Source organism: Carcharodon carcharias, chromosome 2, assembly GCF_017639515.1.
Source record: "Carcharodon carcharias isolate sCarCar2 chromosome 2, sCarCar2.pri, whole genome shotgun sequence".
Lineage (NCBI taxonomy): Eukaryota > Metazoa > Chordata > Chondrichthyes > Lamniformes > Lamnidae > Carcharodon > Carcharodon carcharias.
In genome coordinates, this window is record NC_054468.1 from 124047639 (window position 1) to 124064676 (window position 17038).

At 40.6% G+C, this 17038-nt stretch overlaps 1 protein-coding gene across 2 annotated transcripts in view; it reads right to left on the reverse strand.

Moving 5' to 3' along the window:
* Positions 1-257: 257 nt before the first annotated feature.
* The window catches only part of commd1 (copper metabolism (Murr1) domain containing 1), a 118197-nt gene continuing 101416 nt past the window's right edge, over positions 258-17038 (reverse strand). For both annotated transcript variants that reach the window (XM_041214257.1, XM_041214265.1), the window contains exon 3: positions 258-1586. In XM_041214257.1, coding sequence (XP_041070191.1) covers positions 1479-1586 — 108 coding nt within the window. In that variant the 3' untranslated portion in view covers positions 258-1478. The remainder of the gene's footprint in view (positions 1587-17038) is intronic.

The window sequence follows — 17038 nt, forward strand, 5'->3', positions numbered from 1 at the left end:
AAGAATCTAATTTGTGTGAAAATAAATATCTGTAACAATATTATTTTGAAGTTAATACGGATTATCATGCAACAGTGACTGCGGGGAAATGCAGCTTTGAACAACCTTTGTGCATACAGTGCAGAATTTGGGCTGACAAAAACAGATTTGACAGAATCTGAGAAAGGAAAAGTCAGGATCCCCAATAAGCTCATTTTCGCTACTTTTCGTAGGCACTTCCAAAATAAATCTAAACAGTAAATGCTCTGTAGTCGTGATGAGATACAGTACTTTTATTCAGTTAAATGACTTCTTCATAAATACAAATATCAGATCATTAGGTCTCCAAATAGCTATCATTTTAATCTACGCACTTGAGATTATAACAAATCCCTTCCATCCATCAAGGAATAAACACGTGAGCAATTTTCTGAAAGCTTTTGGCTTGTAACTAAATTCAAGAGAACTACGTAGCAGGCAAGGTTAGGTGGAAAAGGAATTGTCAAGTTTTATTAATTCTACTCGATTCCATATTCAAGCTGGAATCTTCTGGCCTTTACAACTCTATATTAAATGACAGTTTAAAGTTAAATACCATAAAATTGTAGATTATTAACTCAATTATGAAATGGTTATTTAAGTTGGTCAGTGATAAGTAATACAATTAAATTATCGTAATTTCCATGCATTTATTCAGATCATATCCATAACAGAGTAATTGAAATAATATAAACACAGGGGTATTGAACTTTATTTTTGGAAAAATCCCCACAAGAAAACCATGAAAATTATATATCTTCACAGTGAAACAACTTTCCTTCATGACTGTGCCGCTGTAATGAAGGATGTCTTGTATTTTTGTATCAGTAATACCACAACTCCAAGTACAGCCTCATGTAAGTCATCAACCTACAATACTGCATTTGTGGAGGCGAGGGAGAAAAGTGAGCTTTAGACTTGACTAAACATCCAGCATCTCTAGTTTGGCCACAGCTTGGGCCAGTTAACACAATCAATACTGCCCCAACATTAATCCCAGTGTACTATCCCTCAAACCATTGTAGTCTGAGTAAAACTATCCAATTAATGTTAATTCTGTCTGCAAGGCTTCACAAAGAAATGGGTTGAGGCTGTCCAAGCTAATTTCACTTCAGCCTCTTCGCAATAGGCAAGGGAAAGAAAATTACATTTCCAACTTGAGCTGAATGCAAACTAACATTCTAAACAACTAAAGGATTTAGGTAAAAAAAATCAAATTAAAAGCTGTATTCTGAACACAATTTACTACAAAAATAACAGATGGCAAGGAAAGAATTAGTAAGGCACACAATGTTAGTTTTGGGTCGGTGTGTAGATAAAAGGTTGTCCTAAGTAAATTCAGAAATGCACTTTACAACCAATGCAGATAATGCATATATTCCATAATTCATTGGGGTATTTAGTGGGCATGTTGGTTATTGGCACCATCATCTGGTCCACTTTCATTATCTCCATCGACGTCAGTTGGTGTAACTTAGTGTACCGATGCTTTCTTCAATTTCTGTTAGTTTTTTCAGGAGTTGATTCACTTTGGTCTCATCCAACTCCAAGCAGAGAAATTCCGATTCCTAAGCCAAATAAAAAAAAATTCTTCAAACTCAAATAAAAAGAGATTTTATTTAAATGATTTTTTGCCACTTACTTTTTCATACAAGCCCAACCAGTTTTTAATCAAACTGTCACTCTGTTGAAGGCTACACCATTTTATAAATGAGATGTCAATACTGCCAATTGATGTCATCATGCAGGTAAACACCAGGTGAGCCCGTAGCAGATCCACTGACAGAGATGTAATGTAACAACCTTACCACCACCACACCTGTAGAGATTGCAGAACCAGGACAAAAAGAGTAAGCTAACTAGCTGTGGTTAAACAAAGACAGACAAGTGTAAAACTGAATCTAAAGAAAAAGGCAAACACAAAGGAGAAGATAATAAATGGTACATTATTAGCTTAAGATAGGGGTTTAAGAAAAAAATTAGGAAATCGAAGAGGAAAAATGAACTGAAAAAGAAATAGGAAAGTGTGGCACAAGGTCAACAAAAAGAAGATAGGCCAACAGAGGGCAGTTGGGCTAAATGGCTTTTTTTTAAATACATTTTAAGTAAAATCAGTACATGAGAAATTTGACTAAACACTATGTTGAAACTAGGAAACTTCATGTTTAGAGTAAAATTGAGAAGCTACATTTTGGCCCCTGTCTATTATTTTTGTGCCTTATGTGATCATTAAACAATATTATAACGTAAGAATGTTACCGGAAGTGTTACAAACAAAACAATATCAAATTAAACCTGAACTCATTTTGTTCATGGCTGTAATTAGCACTTAGGCAACCAACAGTCGAATCAGTCTTTGCAGATCTCCATGAACAAGCTGCCTTCTGCTATAATTAAACTCACCTATGGGCTCATTTATGTTTTTCTTTAAAAATCAAGGTTGCTTAAATTGCTCACAGGGCTATTAATAATATTGCACAGAAGTTATATTGTTTGAGTCACATGGCAAGATCCTAGGATTAAAAACAATGCGACCATAGGACCATTGCTGCTACTGATGCAATATGGTGCTAACATGTTTTTAACTTGTTCATCTCCTAGGACATGATGACCAAAAAACAGAATGGCCTCTCCATTCTCAAAATGCTGACCGTCCCTCTCTGCTGTTTCTCTCGTTAGCGACTCTCTGTATGCATCTAATTTTCAAGATTCTCTCTACGTATTTCTGTCCATGTGATTTCTCAGTCTATTTCCTCTCTCTTCATGGCTCTCATTTGATATACAAATTAGGAATTAGCCCCACGAGCCTGCTCCGCCATTCAATACGCTCATAGCTGATCTGATTGTAACCTCAATTGTATCATCCTCTTGCATGTTTTCTCAACTTGCCATGAATAGCCCTTTAGCTTGATGTTCATTACAAGCACTGCACTTGGCTGAAATGGTCCTTGATCTCCTTGCTCAAGTTTGGCCAGTAGAGCACTTCTCTTGCCTTCCTCAGACTAGACTCAATTCTTTGATGACTTGCATGAATGTGCTTCAGCATTTCTCATCTCCTTCGGGATGGTGACTCTAGTTCTTTTGTACAAGATGCCACCTTGGGCAATCACTTTATCCCTGTATGCCTAATACTCTCTTATAACAATAGGTGTGTACTTGATGGTTTCTGGCCATCCTTTCATCACTACTTCCTGCAGCACTTGGAAACTTGTATCTTGTTGAGTAGTTTGCCTGATCTGAGCAAGATGCTTGATTGTCAGATGCAATGTCTCTGCTGGATTGATGACTTCCAGGACATGTTGCTTCTCATTGAATCTGAAAGATTTCACATCAGTATCGGCAACTTTCTTCAAAGTGAGTGTAGCACTTGACAGCATGCTGGTGATGTACATCTGTTTCCTCTGCTTATACTTCACTTCTAAATGATATCTCTGCAAATGGTTTGAGAAAGATGCTTCAAGTGGCATGTGGTCAGACTCTACCATCACTTTGTCTCCCCAACAGCTACTGATTAAAATGCTCACAAGTGACGACAATAACCAGGCACTAGTTTCTCAATCTGTGTGTAGTGTTGTTGAGTTTGCGTTAACATTCTGGATGCAAACGCAACTGGTTGTCTTTGCTGTATGAGGGTTGCTGCAAGTTCTTTCTCACTGGCATCACACTGCAGTGTGACCACATCATTAACATTGCAGTGCTTCAACACTGATGTTGTCATTACTAGTTGTTTGATGCGAGTGAAAGCTGCTCATTCTATAGCCCCAATACCATTGAATGTCCTTCGCAGTGGGTTTGCATAGAGGTTCACACTGATGCAAATTGGGCATGAACTTTGCTAGGTAGTTCACAAATCCAACAAATCATTGCACCGCCTTCATATCTGTTGGTTGCTCCATACCCTGCTACAGCTCTCATCTTATCAGGGCAAACTCCTTTCGCAGAGAGTCCATGACCTATGTACTTCGGTCATCTTCAGTTGCAGTTTCTTTTTATTCAGGTTCAGGTTCATCTAGCAAGCTCTCTCTAGATTCTGATCATGGTCTGTGATGGCTTCTTCCACCATATCTCCACATCCATAGACTAACGGAACATCCACAATCCTCGAGTAGCTCTTTGATGCTATACATTTTGGGCTTATCACCAGATCTTTCTGGAATACTGCCATGGGAGTGGATGTCACAGCACGTACCCTTTTCTCTGCATCTGTACGCTGTTGTCGAAATGGCGTGAACTCTGGTTGATGAATACGGAAATTTAACCTGATGCTGAATTGGTCTTCCAACATAGCCCATATCTTTTGGGGATCCCTTAGCTGTTCTGCTTTTAATACTGACATGTTCAGCCGCTGTAGACCTTCATTCACAATTGCTAGGTGAACTTTTATGGCTTGTTTGTCTTAATCAGATGCACCTGAATCAATAAACCACAGCTCTGTACACTGCTTAAACATTTTGAATTTAGGCCAACTGCATCCCAATTCAAACTGGAGAATTTTGTGAATATTTTGACACCATCCCTTTCACCTTCCTTCTCCTATAATACCTGGGATGAGTGTCATTGTAGCTGCTTTCACTCAGTTTTCCAAAGTTCTGCCCATTATACTAACAACATTCTCTGGTCTGATTTTCATGATGATTCTTTCTTGGTTTAGTTTGTTTGACTCTCCCTCTCTCATTATTGATGAGGCTCACACCCTGGTCACTTGACTTTCCCGACTAAGCTAACCCAGTGTTGGTCCTCTCGATGTGCTGTCCAATCACCACAAAGGATCATCTTGCTCACCATGTTTTTTTTCCACTCACCAAGGCTCCTTAGATTGCACCATTCAAACTCACAATCGCTACCATCTAGGAGGACAGGGCAACAGATACATGGGAATACCACCACCTGGAAGTTCTCCGCCAAGCCACACACCATCCTGTCTTGGAAATATATCACCATTCCTTCACTGTCACTGGGTCAAAATCCTGGAACTCCCTCCCTAACAACATTGAAAGGGTACCTACACCACAGGGACTGCAGCAGTTCAAGAAAGCAGCTCACCACCACCTTCTCAAGGGAAATTAGGGATAGATAATAAATGCTGGTCTTGCCAGTGAAGCCCACATCCCATGAATGAATTAAAAAAATATAAAGGCTTCAATCACTCATAAGGGATTAGGTCCATATTGAGACTAGGCACATGGGAACACATATGCATGGGTATAAAGATTGAAGAGTTGTCAGTGTGTACTCTGATTAAAAGCAAAAGTGAAACTAAACTAAAACAGGATCGCATGATGTACTTACTTTCGAATGATGTCATGCTGCAATCCCTTAAAAGGCATATTACAAAACTGAGGACTCTGCCTTCATCCCCTTATGGTGCAAACCCAACTCCCCCAGAAGACCCTGTCTCCAGCCCGAATGTGCAAACCCACACACCATCCCTCCAGGCAACCCTGCCCACCACCCCAAGGATCTAGCCCCTAGCTCCTGATGGTGCAAACCCACCACCTGAGGACCCTGCCCCCAGTCCCCAGCCCTTGATAGTGCAAACCTACACAGCTGCCCCAACCCCTGAAGGTGCAAACCCACACCCCAGTGGACCCCGCCCCAGCCCTTGAGGGTGCAAAGACTCTTCTCCCCTCCCATACCCCTTGCCCACCCCACCCATACCCATTGCCCACCCCACCCAAACTTCCCCAGAGACCCTGCCCCCAGCCCCTGATATTGATCAAGCCCGAGAGTTCCCACCAGCTGATCACCATCTTTCCCCAGTTAACCGTGCTTGGTGAATGGTCTCTTGACATGCTAATTCCCATCGCTCACATTCTCAAAGAGATGTGAAGTTGGCCGGGATGTGCCTGAGATTAAAATCCTGGTGTTTTTAAGAAAAAAAATCATTTATGGGATGTGGGCAGCAGTGAAGGCACTTCCAGGTGGTGATGTTCCCATGTATCTGCTGTTTTTGTCCTTCTAGATGGTAGTGATTGTGTGTTTGGAAGGTGCTGTCGAAGAAGCCTTGGTGAGTTCCTGCAGTGCATCTTGTAGATAATATACACAGGAATGGGTTTGCCGTTGTTGTTTCTGATGCCTGGGTCGATGCCAGGTGGTCCATCCCATTTCATTCCTTTTTATTGACTTCTTAGTGGTTTGATACAACTGAGTGGCTTGCTAGGCCATTTCAGAAGGTATTTAAAAGTCAATCACATTACTGCGGATCTGGAGTCACTGTAGGCCAGGCCAGGTAAGGATGGCAGATTTCCTTCCCTAAAGGACATTAGTGAACCAGATGGGTTTTTACGACAATTGACAACAGTTTGTAGTTATTGCTGCCCGATTTTTATTGAATTCAAATTCCAACTGCCAAGCAATACCCTGGGTCTCTGGATCACTAGTCCTGTGACAGTACCACTATGCCACCGCCTCCCTCCTTCCTGCAACGGGAGCATTTGAACGGCTTTCAACACTCGTCCGATGAAAACTGGCACGTGGTTATAACCAGGCCTCAGTATTGGTTACTTTCGCTCTAGTACAAATATTTAACCTTGTTTCCTATTCCGTTTATCCTGATCTCCTAACAATTTAGCAACTATATTGAATAAGTGTGGGGTCTACAAAAGCAGGGTAATGTTTAAATAGCAATTGTTTTATAACAGGTTAATTTAAACTGCAGAAGTGCCGAACATTTAGAAAATTAAAGCTAATCATTTTGCATATATTAATTAGCTGTGGCTTCTTGGTCTGCATTGGAATCCAATAGCTCGATCATCAACAGTTGCATAACAAAATGAAAACAGATACAACAAAAGTGCCAAACTAGAAACATCAGAGACTTTCGTTATGTTAAGTTTGACCAGTAAATTTGCAACAAACAATTCTACTTAAAAGCCATCATTTGTAGTTTCATCTCAAGGTCCACATTCTCAATACAATCTAGAATCTTAACACCAAACTTGACACATGGTAGCAAAATGGTGTTATATTCTCCACTTCAGGAACACTTTTATATGAAATGATTTTGTGATAATCTTGGCTCCTGTGCTGCAGACTCAGTTTAGATTGGAGAGTGGACTCTAATGTGCAGGCAGCAATAATGACAGCAAACAGAGCTGGTCACAAATGTGACTTTGATTTCTGTCCTTGGAACTTTAGTTGTCTCGGGAAGATTGACATTTGTCAGCAAGCTAAACAAAACACAATCCTCTCAGTAGTGGTCGATCAAGGGCAGAATAAACAGTAGCTAATAACAACGAGTCATTAGCCCTTTATATTGCTGCTTTAGACAGCAGTGCTGTTGCTGCGCTTCACATCGGTTTTCATACACAAGGCAATCAGACTAAATGTGCCGGCTCCATCACTGAAGCAAAGGCTCTTGAATAGTAATTGCAAAAGCAGGTTAGCACAGAAGCTTAGCAAGCAGCCTACATATAAAAGGATGTTAAAATTCACAGGTAGATACAAGTCAGGATTTAAGTCCTAGAGTCAGCATATATCCATTGCAAAGGCTATATTTACCAACTGTATGGCATCAGAGAAATGAACAAATCTTATAATATTCTGCACTGATGGCAGTCGCACAACTTTAGTGTTTAGCTGACAAACACAGACATACATGAGCAGTACATTATCAGATGTACATTATGTGACCTTTTATCCAGTAAACAATTTGTCTTCATTAATACAAGGCCTGGAGCGAGGGAAAGGAAGCCTCATCTTTACTTTAGAGGTAAAATATTTAAATTTGGCAAGCCACCAATTCAGCAGCTTTGTCAAGAACTGAGAAAGCATTCTCATCAGGGGCAAGACAGCTGGAGTTACAGACCAGCTTGAGATTTGAGTACATGGTCATGTGAACAAGAAGTGAATGATTCATTATCCATGCTATCAGATTAGGGCACAAAGCATTTTAAACTACTGTGGCACTATCACAAGTTAGACTGAGTATCATTTGTCTCTTCCTGACTCCAGTGAGATGACAAGTGACAGATATGATCATTTGTCAAATTGGAGCTATGCAGTGAGATCACTAGCCATATATTTCCAAAAATTCAAACATAACTAATTTTCCAGCCTCACCCAACCTCTCATGGTAGCTTGTGCTTTTGAATCATAGAATGATACAGCATAGAAAGAGGCCATTCAGCCCATTGTGCCTGTGTTGGCTTTTTGAAAGAGCTATCCAAGTAATCCCACTACCCTGCTCTTTCCCCATAGCCCTGTAATTTTTTTCCCTTCAAGTATTTATCCAAGTCTCTTTTGAAAGTTACTACTGAAATTGTTTCCAGCACCCTTGCAGACAATGCATTTCAGATCCCAATAACTCACCATCTAACTTATTTCCTCATGTTGCCTCTGGCTGTTTTGCCAATCACCTTGAATCAGTGTCCTCCCACTGATCCATCGGCCACTGGAAACAGTTGCTCATTATTCACTCTATCAAAACCCTTCATGGTTTTGAAAACCTTTATCAAATCTGTAGAAAAAAATGCATTGTAGATTGGTTCCTGGGATGAAACTTGTCCTAAGGCAAATTGGGTCTGTGCTCTGGAGTTTAGAAGAATGAGAAGTGATCTCATTGAAACATACAAGATTCTGAAAAGGGGCTTGAGAGGGTAGACACTGAGGTTGTTTCTGCTGGCTAGGAAATCTAAAACATGGGAGCACACAGTCTCAGAATAAGGGGCCAATCATTCAGAACTGAGATTGGAGAAATTTCTTCACTCTGGAGGGTTGAGTGTCTTTGGAATTAGAATTGTGGATGCTCCATCGCTGAATATATTTAAAGCTGGGATAGACAGAATTTTGGTCTCCCGGGGACTCGAGGGACATGGGGAGAAAGCAGGAAAGTGGAGTTGAGGCAGAAAATCGGCCAAGATCACTTTGAATGGTGGAGAAGGCTCGAAGGTCCGTATGGTCTACTGCTCCTATTTATGTTCTTGTGAAAGAATTGAGTGGATTCATAATGAAAACAATATCTTGGCATTTGATAAAGTGCCGTACAACAGACTTGCAAGCAAAGTTAGAGAGCATGGAATAAAAAAGGGCAGTAACAACATGGATATGAAATTGGCTGAGTGACAGGAAACAGAGTGTAGTGGTTAATGGATCTTTTTTCAGGCTGAATGAAGGTTTGTAGTGGAGTTCCCAGGCATTGACGTTGGGATCCATGATTTTACTGATATATGTTAATGACCTAGGCTTTGGTTTACAGGGTACAATTTCAAAATTTGCAGATGATACAAAACTTGGAAGTACTGTGAACTGTAAGAAGGATAATGTAGAACTTCAGGACACAGAAAGATTGATAGTATGGGTGGACGTGGCAGATGAAATTCAATGCAGAGAAGTGTGAAGTGATTCATTTAGGTAGGAAGAATGAGAAGAGACAACAAAAAATAAAGGGTACAATTCTAAAGGGGGTGCAGGAGCAGTGGACCTGGGTGTATATGTGCATAAGTCATTCAAGGTAGCAGAACATGTTGAGAGTGTGGTTAACAAAGCACACAGTATCCTAGGCTCTATTAATAAGAGCTTATGAGTAAAAAAGCGAGGAGGTAATGTTGAACTTGTACAGCATTCTGGTTCAGCTTCAACTGGAATGTTGCATTCAGTTCTGGGCATTGCACTTTAGGAAGGATGTGAAGGCATTAGAGAGAGTGCAGAAAGATTCATGAGAATAGTTCCAGGGATGAGAAACTCCAGTTACGTAGATAGACTAGAGAAGTTGGGGCTGCTTTCATTGGAGAAGAGAAGGTTGAGAAGAGATTTGATCGAGGCATTAAAATCATGAGATGTCCGGACAGAATACAGAGGGAATACTTTGGAAAGATTGAGAACAAGGGGGCACAGATTTAAGAAAATTGTCAAAAGAAACAATGGAGACCAGAGGAGAAACTTTTTCACACAGTGAGCGGTTAGGATCTGGAATGCACTGCCTGAGTGTGGTAGAGGCAGATTCAATCAAAGCATTCAAGGATGAATTGGGCTATTATCCGAAAAAATGTGCAGGGCTTCAGGGAGACAGCAAGGGAGTGACACTGGGTAAATTGCTCCTTCAGGGAGCTGACACAGACATGATGGGCTAAATGACCTCCTTCTGTGCTGTAACAATCTGTGATTGGTGCTAACAATGGGTCACACATCATTAGTGGAATACCTTGTACTTAAGGTACAGTGTTTTCTCTACATTATTGAATGAAGTATCTTGTATTTATCAGGGGGTAAACTTCACCAAAAAGCTATCCCTATGGAGATGCCCAATGCCTTTTCTTGATATTGCTTTCAAGAAAGCCCACAAGGTCCATAATTGCTGCATTCATTAATAGGAAAGTAAACACTTTGGTTTGCCACTTTGGGTCCCAAGCCAAAAAATGTGAATACAGGTTGTGTTCTGCTGTACTCACCTGATGCCAACATTTTCTGTATTGGAATGCTTCCGCATTAGTAAACTGTTCTGTATCTAGCAATTGTGAACACTGTTTGGGCTCTCAGCTCTTAAAAACGAATATTATCTTAGGCTGGGGTGCAGGGGTAGGAGATGAGTGATGTGGCAAGATGGCCATCTTAAATCAAAATGTTAAAATCTCTGACTCATAGGATATATTTCTTTTCAACAAGTCTCTGACAGATCAGCAATAGTTAGTCTTCAGTTGAATCCAAATATTGATTAGCATCATTCAGTTTCAATTCATATCTGCATTTCAGAATTAGGACTGGAAGGTGAATATTTCCTGGGACTGAATACGGAGTTGGATTTTGCCAGCCTTTGGGGGACAGGCTGGGAGGCAGGAGGGGCTATAATTTGAAAAAGGAAGGTGAAGGACATCTTCCTACCCAGAGACCGATTGAGCTACTTAAATAGCCAATTAAGGTCCTCCACCTGTCACTTCAGATCTCCCAGTGGCAATGGCTGTCCCCATGGCAACGAGACCGTCTAACCTCACCAATCCTCCACCTCGCTCTCAAAGGGGTCTGCCTGACTGGTAACTGAAGGTGGATTCTGGAAGGATAATCACTTGAAACATATTTAGTCAACTCAGAAGGACTACAGTAGTGTACAAGAATGGTCATATCTTTAGACTTCAACCAAATAAAAGTGGCTGCACCCTTACCTAACTAACCTGAATATACTAAAGGCAATTTCCCTGCTGTAGCAACAGCAGTTAGTGATAGTAATGAGGGAGTGTGGACACTGAATTAGTGTGATAATCAGGTCAAAGCTACTCTTCCATAATTAGAGGACCAATGTAATACCCCTTAGCAATAAAACTTACAGAATTATATAATACAGTGAGGACCTGAAATTATTCTGAATCAACAAGGATTAAAGCAGGAAGGAAATGGAAAGCTTGTAATGCAACCATTTGAAATCATCAGCACTCCTAGGAACTGAAGCTAGTGTATTGTAAGTGATGGTCACTGGAATAAAAAGTACTACAGTGTGTACAAAATGCAGTGGCGTACACATAACCAAATCAATAACATAAACCTTTACAAAGCAGAGCTGGATCTTAACTATGTCACTTCGCGATTCCTTTCTTTTGGTCCTCATTCGACAATTGCCATTTCTCTTTTTAGAAAATTAATTTATCCTTTCTCAGCACTTTTCCTGAAGTTTCAGTTTCACCAGTCTCTGTGTTCTTGTTCCAATCTCTGTTTTGACAGGCTCCATTTCTTCTGTAGTCTCATATATGCTAACATCAAAGACTCATACAAACATATGAATTAGGAACTGGAGTTGGCCACTTGGCCCTTCCAGCCTGCTCTGCCAGCCAATGAGATCATGGTTGATTTGATTGCAACCTCAAATTCACATTCTCACTTACCCCCAATAACTTCTCACCTCCTTGCTTATCAAGAACCTATCTACCTCTGCCTTAAAAATATTCAAAGACTCTGCTACCACTGCCTTTTGAGGAACAGCATTCCAAAGACATACCCTCAGAAATAAATTCTCATTTCCATTCTACATGGGCAATCCTTTATTTTTAAACAGTGACCCCTAGTCCTAGATTCTCCCACAAGAGGAAACATCCTTGCCACATTGACCCTGTCAAGGTCACTCAGGATCGTAAACGTTTCAAATACTCCCAAGAAAATGTTGCCAAAAGAGCCAAATTTTTTTCAAAATTACCTTTCCTGCTACGGGTGAGTCCACTCTGACCTCTATTTGTTAAGCACTCTTCATAAACCAGGCCACTAACAGTTCCATTTGATAGGATGGAATAATAATAATAATAAAGCAATAATGCTGGCTGACCTCTAACGAGGACCTCTAAATAAACACCAAACCTCCTCCAACTGTCTAACTCTTTCTGTTTAACCTTCCATTTAGCTCAATCCCCTAAATTTATTGGCTGTTATGAAAACCTTTGTCATGATGGTTCTGTATTCTCCATTCACAATTGTGTCATCCTTCCACCCCCCCCATCAACCCATCCTACTCACAACCCCACCCATCCACCACTCCCAACTTATTAACCATCTAGACTAAGTCGTGTGTTCTGGGTTCCCAATAGATTTAGAGCCACAGCAGTTTGTCTGGACCTCCTGTGATGAGACGGTTAATGTGGGTATTTAAGGTGGAGTCCAAGATCATCAATCTTCCAATGCCAACATAAAGGGGAAAACCAGATATCAAAAATGAGTCTATAAAAGTAAAACACTGCAAATGTTGGAAATGTGCAATCAAACAGAAAATTCTGGAATACTCAGGTTTGGCAGCATCTATGGAGAGAGAGAGAGAGAGTGAGTTAATGTTTCAGGATGATGACCTTTACCCGAAATGTTTCAAAAACATTCTGTTTATAAGATTTAAAATGTCATTTGCTGTACATAAATAAAATATTAAAATATTTCATATCCAAGTCTCCACCATTTGAGTATTGCTGAAAAAGAGACATGTTGAAGCTTTTTGTCTTGCACTCATCAGGACACTTCACAAGAATACCAATATAAGAGGAAAACAACAATTTATACAAGAGAGTGCTGATTGGTTAGCAAGTGGGCTCTGATTGGTAGATGCACTGCCATGGGGAATGTACCAATTGATGATGACTGGCATTTATGTGCCAAGCATTGTTTGAAATTTAAACCAGACAGCTTGGCCCTGATTGGTCAAGGCATTGCTCTGAGCAATGAGTCAGTGAATGGCTGTCATTTATTTTGTTCAGCTGAAACAGGCACAATGTCTGTACATGTTCTTTCTGTCTGTGTATTAATATGTAGCTTCCAGCACATGCAAATGTGCCACACTGCAAGAACGACTGACAATCTTAAATGTTTCTCAACATCGACTCCAGACTGCATGAAGTCTCATGGCGTCAGGTCAGACAGGAGCAAAGAAATCTCCTGATTACCACATACCACCCCCATCAGCTGATGAATCAGTGCTCCTTCATGTTGAACACCACTTGGAGGAAGTACTGAGGGTGGCAAGGGCACAGAATGTACTCTGGGTGGGGGACTTCAATGTCCATCACCACAAGTGCCTGGTAGTACCACCACAGACCAAGCACTAAAGTACATAGCTGCTAGAGTGGATCTGTGGCAGTTGGTGAGGGAACAAACAAAAGGGAAAAACATAATTGACCTCATCCTCACCAACCTGCTTGCCGCAGATGCATCTGTCCATGACAGTATTGATAGGAGTGATAACCACACAGTCCTTGAGGAGACGAAGTCCTGTCTTCACAGACAGGATGTCCTCCATAGTGTTGTGTGGCCCTAGCACCATGCTAAATGGGCTAGATTTCAAACAGATCTAGCAACTCAAGACTGAGTACCATGAAGGGCTGTGAGCCATCAGCAGCAGCAGAATTGTACTCAACCACAATCTGTAACTTCATGACCCAGCATTTCCCCCACTTTACCATTACCACTAAGCCAGGGGATCAACCCTGGCTCAATGAAGTATGCAGGAGGGCATACCAGGAACAGCAGCAGGCATACCTAACAATGAGGTGTCAATCCAGTGAAGCTGCAATGCAGGGCTATTTGTGTGCCAAACAGCATAAGCAGCAAGAAAGACCATATGATGTAAGAGCAGTAGGAGGCCATTTGGCCTATCGAGTCTGCTCTGCCATTCAATGAGATCATGGTTGATCTGATATTCCTCAACTCCACTTTACTGCCTTTTCCCCATAACCCTCAATTCCTTTACTGATTAAAAATCTGTCTATCTCAGCTTTGAATATATTTAATGACCCAGCCTCTACAGTAAAGAATTCCACTGATCCACTATCCTCTGAGAGAAGAAATTCCTCCTCATCGGTGTCTTAAATGGGTGTCCCCTTACTCTGAGATTATGCTCTCTGGTCCTAGACTCTCCCACAAGGGAAAACAAACTCTCAGCATCTAGAGATAGATAGAGCTAAGTGATTTCACACCAACAGATCAGATCTCACATCTGCAGTCCTGCCACATCCAGTAGTGAATGGTGGTGGGCAATTAAGCAACTCACTGGGAGAGGCAGCTCCATAAATATCCCCATTGTCAATGATGGGGGAGTCCAGCATATCAGTGCAAAAGATAAGGCTGAGTATTTTCAACAGACTTCTGTCATGAATGCATAATAATTTTCATAATATTTTTCTGGTTTATTGTAAAATAGGTTTATGGGGGTAAGTATAATTCAGTCTGTGTGATTTAATTACATTTGGAGTCAAGTCGACTGCAAAGCTTTATCTCATCAAAAGAAGCTAGGTGCTTGATATGCTAATGAATAAACATGGATGCTGGCTTAGCTTGTAAGGTGTGAATGGAATTTGAATTTTAGATAAATGAAGGGAGATTTGGATTTCAAAGGGGTCTTAGTCTGTTTACAACTAGCCAGATAAGCAAGGCTAAGGAGTGTGTTTATTTTTCCCCAAAGGTTACTGACAATAAATAGTAGCAACGTGAAAGTCTTCATATTGTAAGGAAGGTACAGTTTCAAAGACATGAAAGAATAGAATTTACATATTAAAAAAGAGAGAAACATATATAAAGGAGAATGAGGCTGTGTTAGGAGAAGGCCATGTGAGATCGAACAGGAGTGTGTGAAATAGCTTTAATGAAGTGTCCAGTTTTTGAGCAGAAGTCTTCTGTCTACTGAAACCGAAGCTGGAGAAAGGCCATTTGGAATTTCACTGTCCAGGGTATTGTGTTTATTTGCTGGATCTATATAAAATCTAAAATCTATTTTTGGACTGTTGCCTTAAAGGGAGTGTAACTGGGATTCAGGTTACTTAGGAATTTTAGCAGTTATTATAGTAGAAATTCGTAGTCTGATGTGTTTGAAATCTTTTCTTTTGTTAATGAATAGAGTCAGGGTTATACAACATAGAAGCAGGCCCTTCGGCCAATCACGTCTGTGCCAGCCATCAAGCACCTATCTATTATAATCCCATTTTCCAGCACGGCCCTTAGCCTTATATGCTATGGCGTTTCAAGTGCTCATCTAAATACTTCTTAAATGCTGAGGATTCCTGCCTCTACCACCCACTCAGGCAGTGTGTTCCAGATTCCAAACATCCTCTGGGTGAATTTTTTTTTCCTCAAATCCCGTGTAAACCTCCAGCCCCTCACCTTAAATCTATGTCCCCTAGTTACTGATACCTCCGCTAAGGGGAAATGTTTCTTCCTATCTATGCGCCTCATAATTTTGTATACCTCAATCAGGTCCCTCTCAGCCTTCTCTGCTCTAAGGAAAACAACTCTAGTCTATCCAGTCTCTCTTCATAGCTGAAACGCTCCAGCCCAGGAAACATCCTAGTGAATCTCCTCTGCACCCTCTCCAATGCAATCACATCCTTCCTATAGTGTGGTAACCAGAACTGTACACAGTACTCCAGCTGGGGCCTAACTATTTTAATTTAATTTTAAAAAATCTCAAAGTCTTGGTGGACTTATTACTTCTGAATTCAGTGCACGCATATTGAAATAAATACAAATTATAAAACCATTGTGATAGCACAATCAAGCTTCCCTCATGGATTTGGTCCACCTGGCACATACCATCTCCCATGTCATAACTTGGGGGCTTGTCCAGGATATTTGAAATTTCTTGATTGGGTTGGGGTTCCTGAATCTTAAGGTTGTGAGTACGAGAAGCACTTTGAATTCAGGAGTTGGTGAGAGAGATTTTAAAGTGGTGAGATTGCAAAAGTGGCTGTATCCATGGCTAAAACTTTTTTGGAAGTAGAAGGTATAAAACTTTGATTGGGTTACAAAATGTATCTAAGGGTAAGTTAACAGAGCTGGCAGATAAGTTGCAATTGAGGTTACCTGTAGGGGCAATGAAAGCAGACATAGTTGAAGTGATAGCACAGCATTTAAAGTTGCAAGTGATACCTGAGACTAGTGAGTCACAGCTGGATGTAGTGAGGCTTTAGTTACAAATGAAAAAGCTTGAATTTGAACAAACAATGGAAATGGGGAAAAAAAACAAGCTGGAGGCAACAGAAAAAGAAAGGGAAAGAGAGAGAGAGAGAGAGAGAGTATTTCAAAAAGAAATGGGAATGCGAAAACTTGATCTCCAGAAGTAAAAGTTAGCAATGGAGGAGAAAGTAAAAGAAAAGAGAAAAAGAATATCTGCTTAAAAAGCTGGACTTTCAAAAAAAGAGACATCACATGCTGAGGAAGGTTCTGATGATGAAAAAACCTTCAACCCAAAACCCAGTGGGGAGATATTTAAATTTGTGCAAGCACTTCTGAAGTTTGAAGAGAGAGATGTACAGACGTGCTTTATTTCATTTGAGAAGATAGCTAAACAGATGAAATGGCCACAAGAAAAGTGGACATTGCTTTTACAGTCTAGGTTAGTGGGTTGAGCTCATGAGGTTTATGCTTCACTGTCAGAAGAAATGTCAGAGGATTATGATGTGGTTAAAAAAAGGCTATTTTGAGTGCACATTGAGCTGGTTCCTGAGGCATATAGGCAGAAATTTAGGAAAATAAGGAAACTTAAATTGGGTTTGAGACAGTAAAACAAGGTAATTTTGACCAGTGGATACGGGCATTCAAGATAGGGACAACATATATAGCTCTTAGAGAA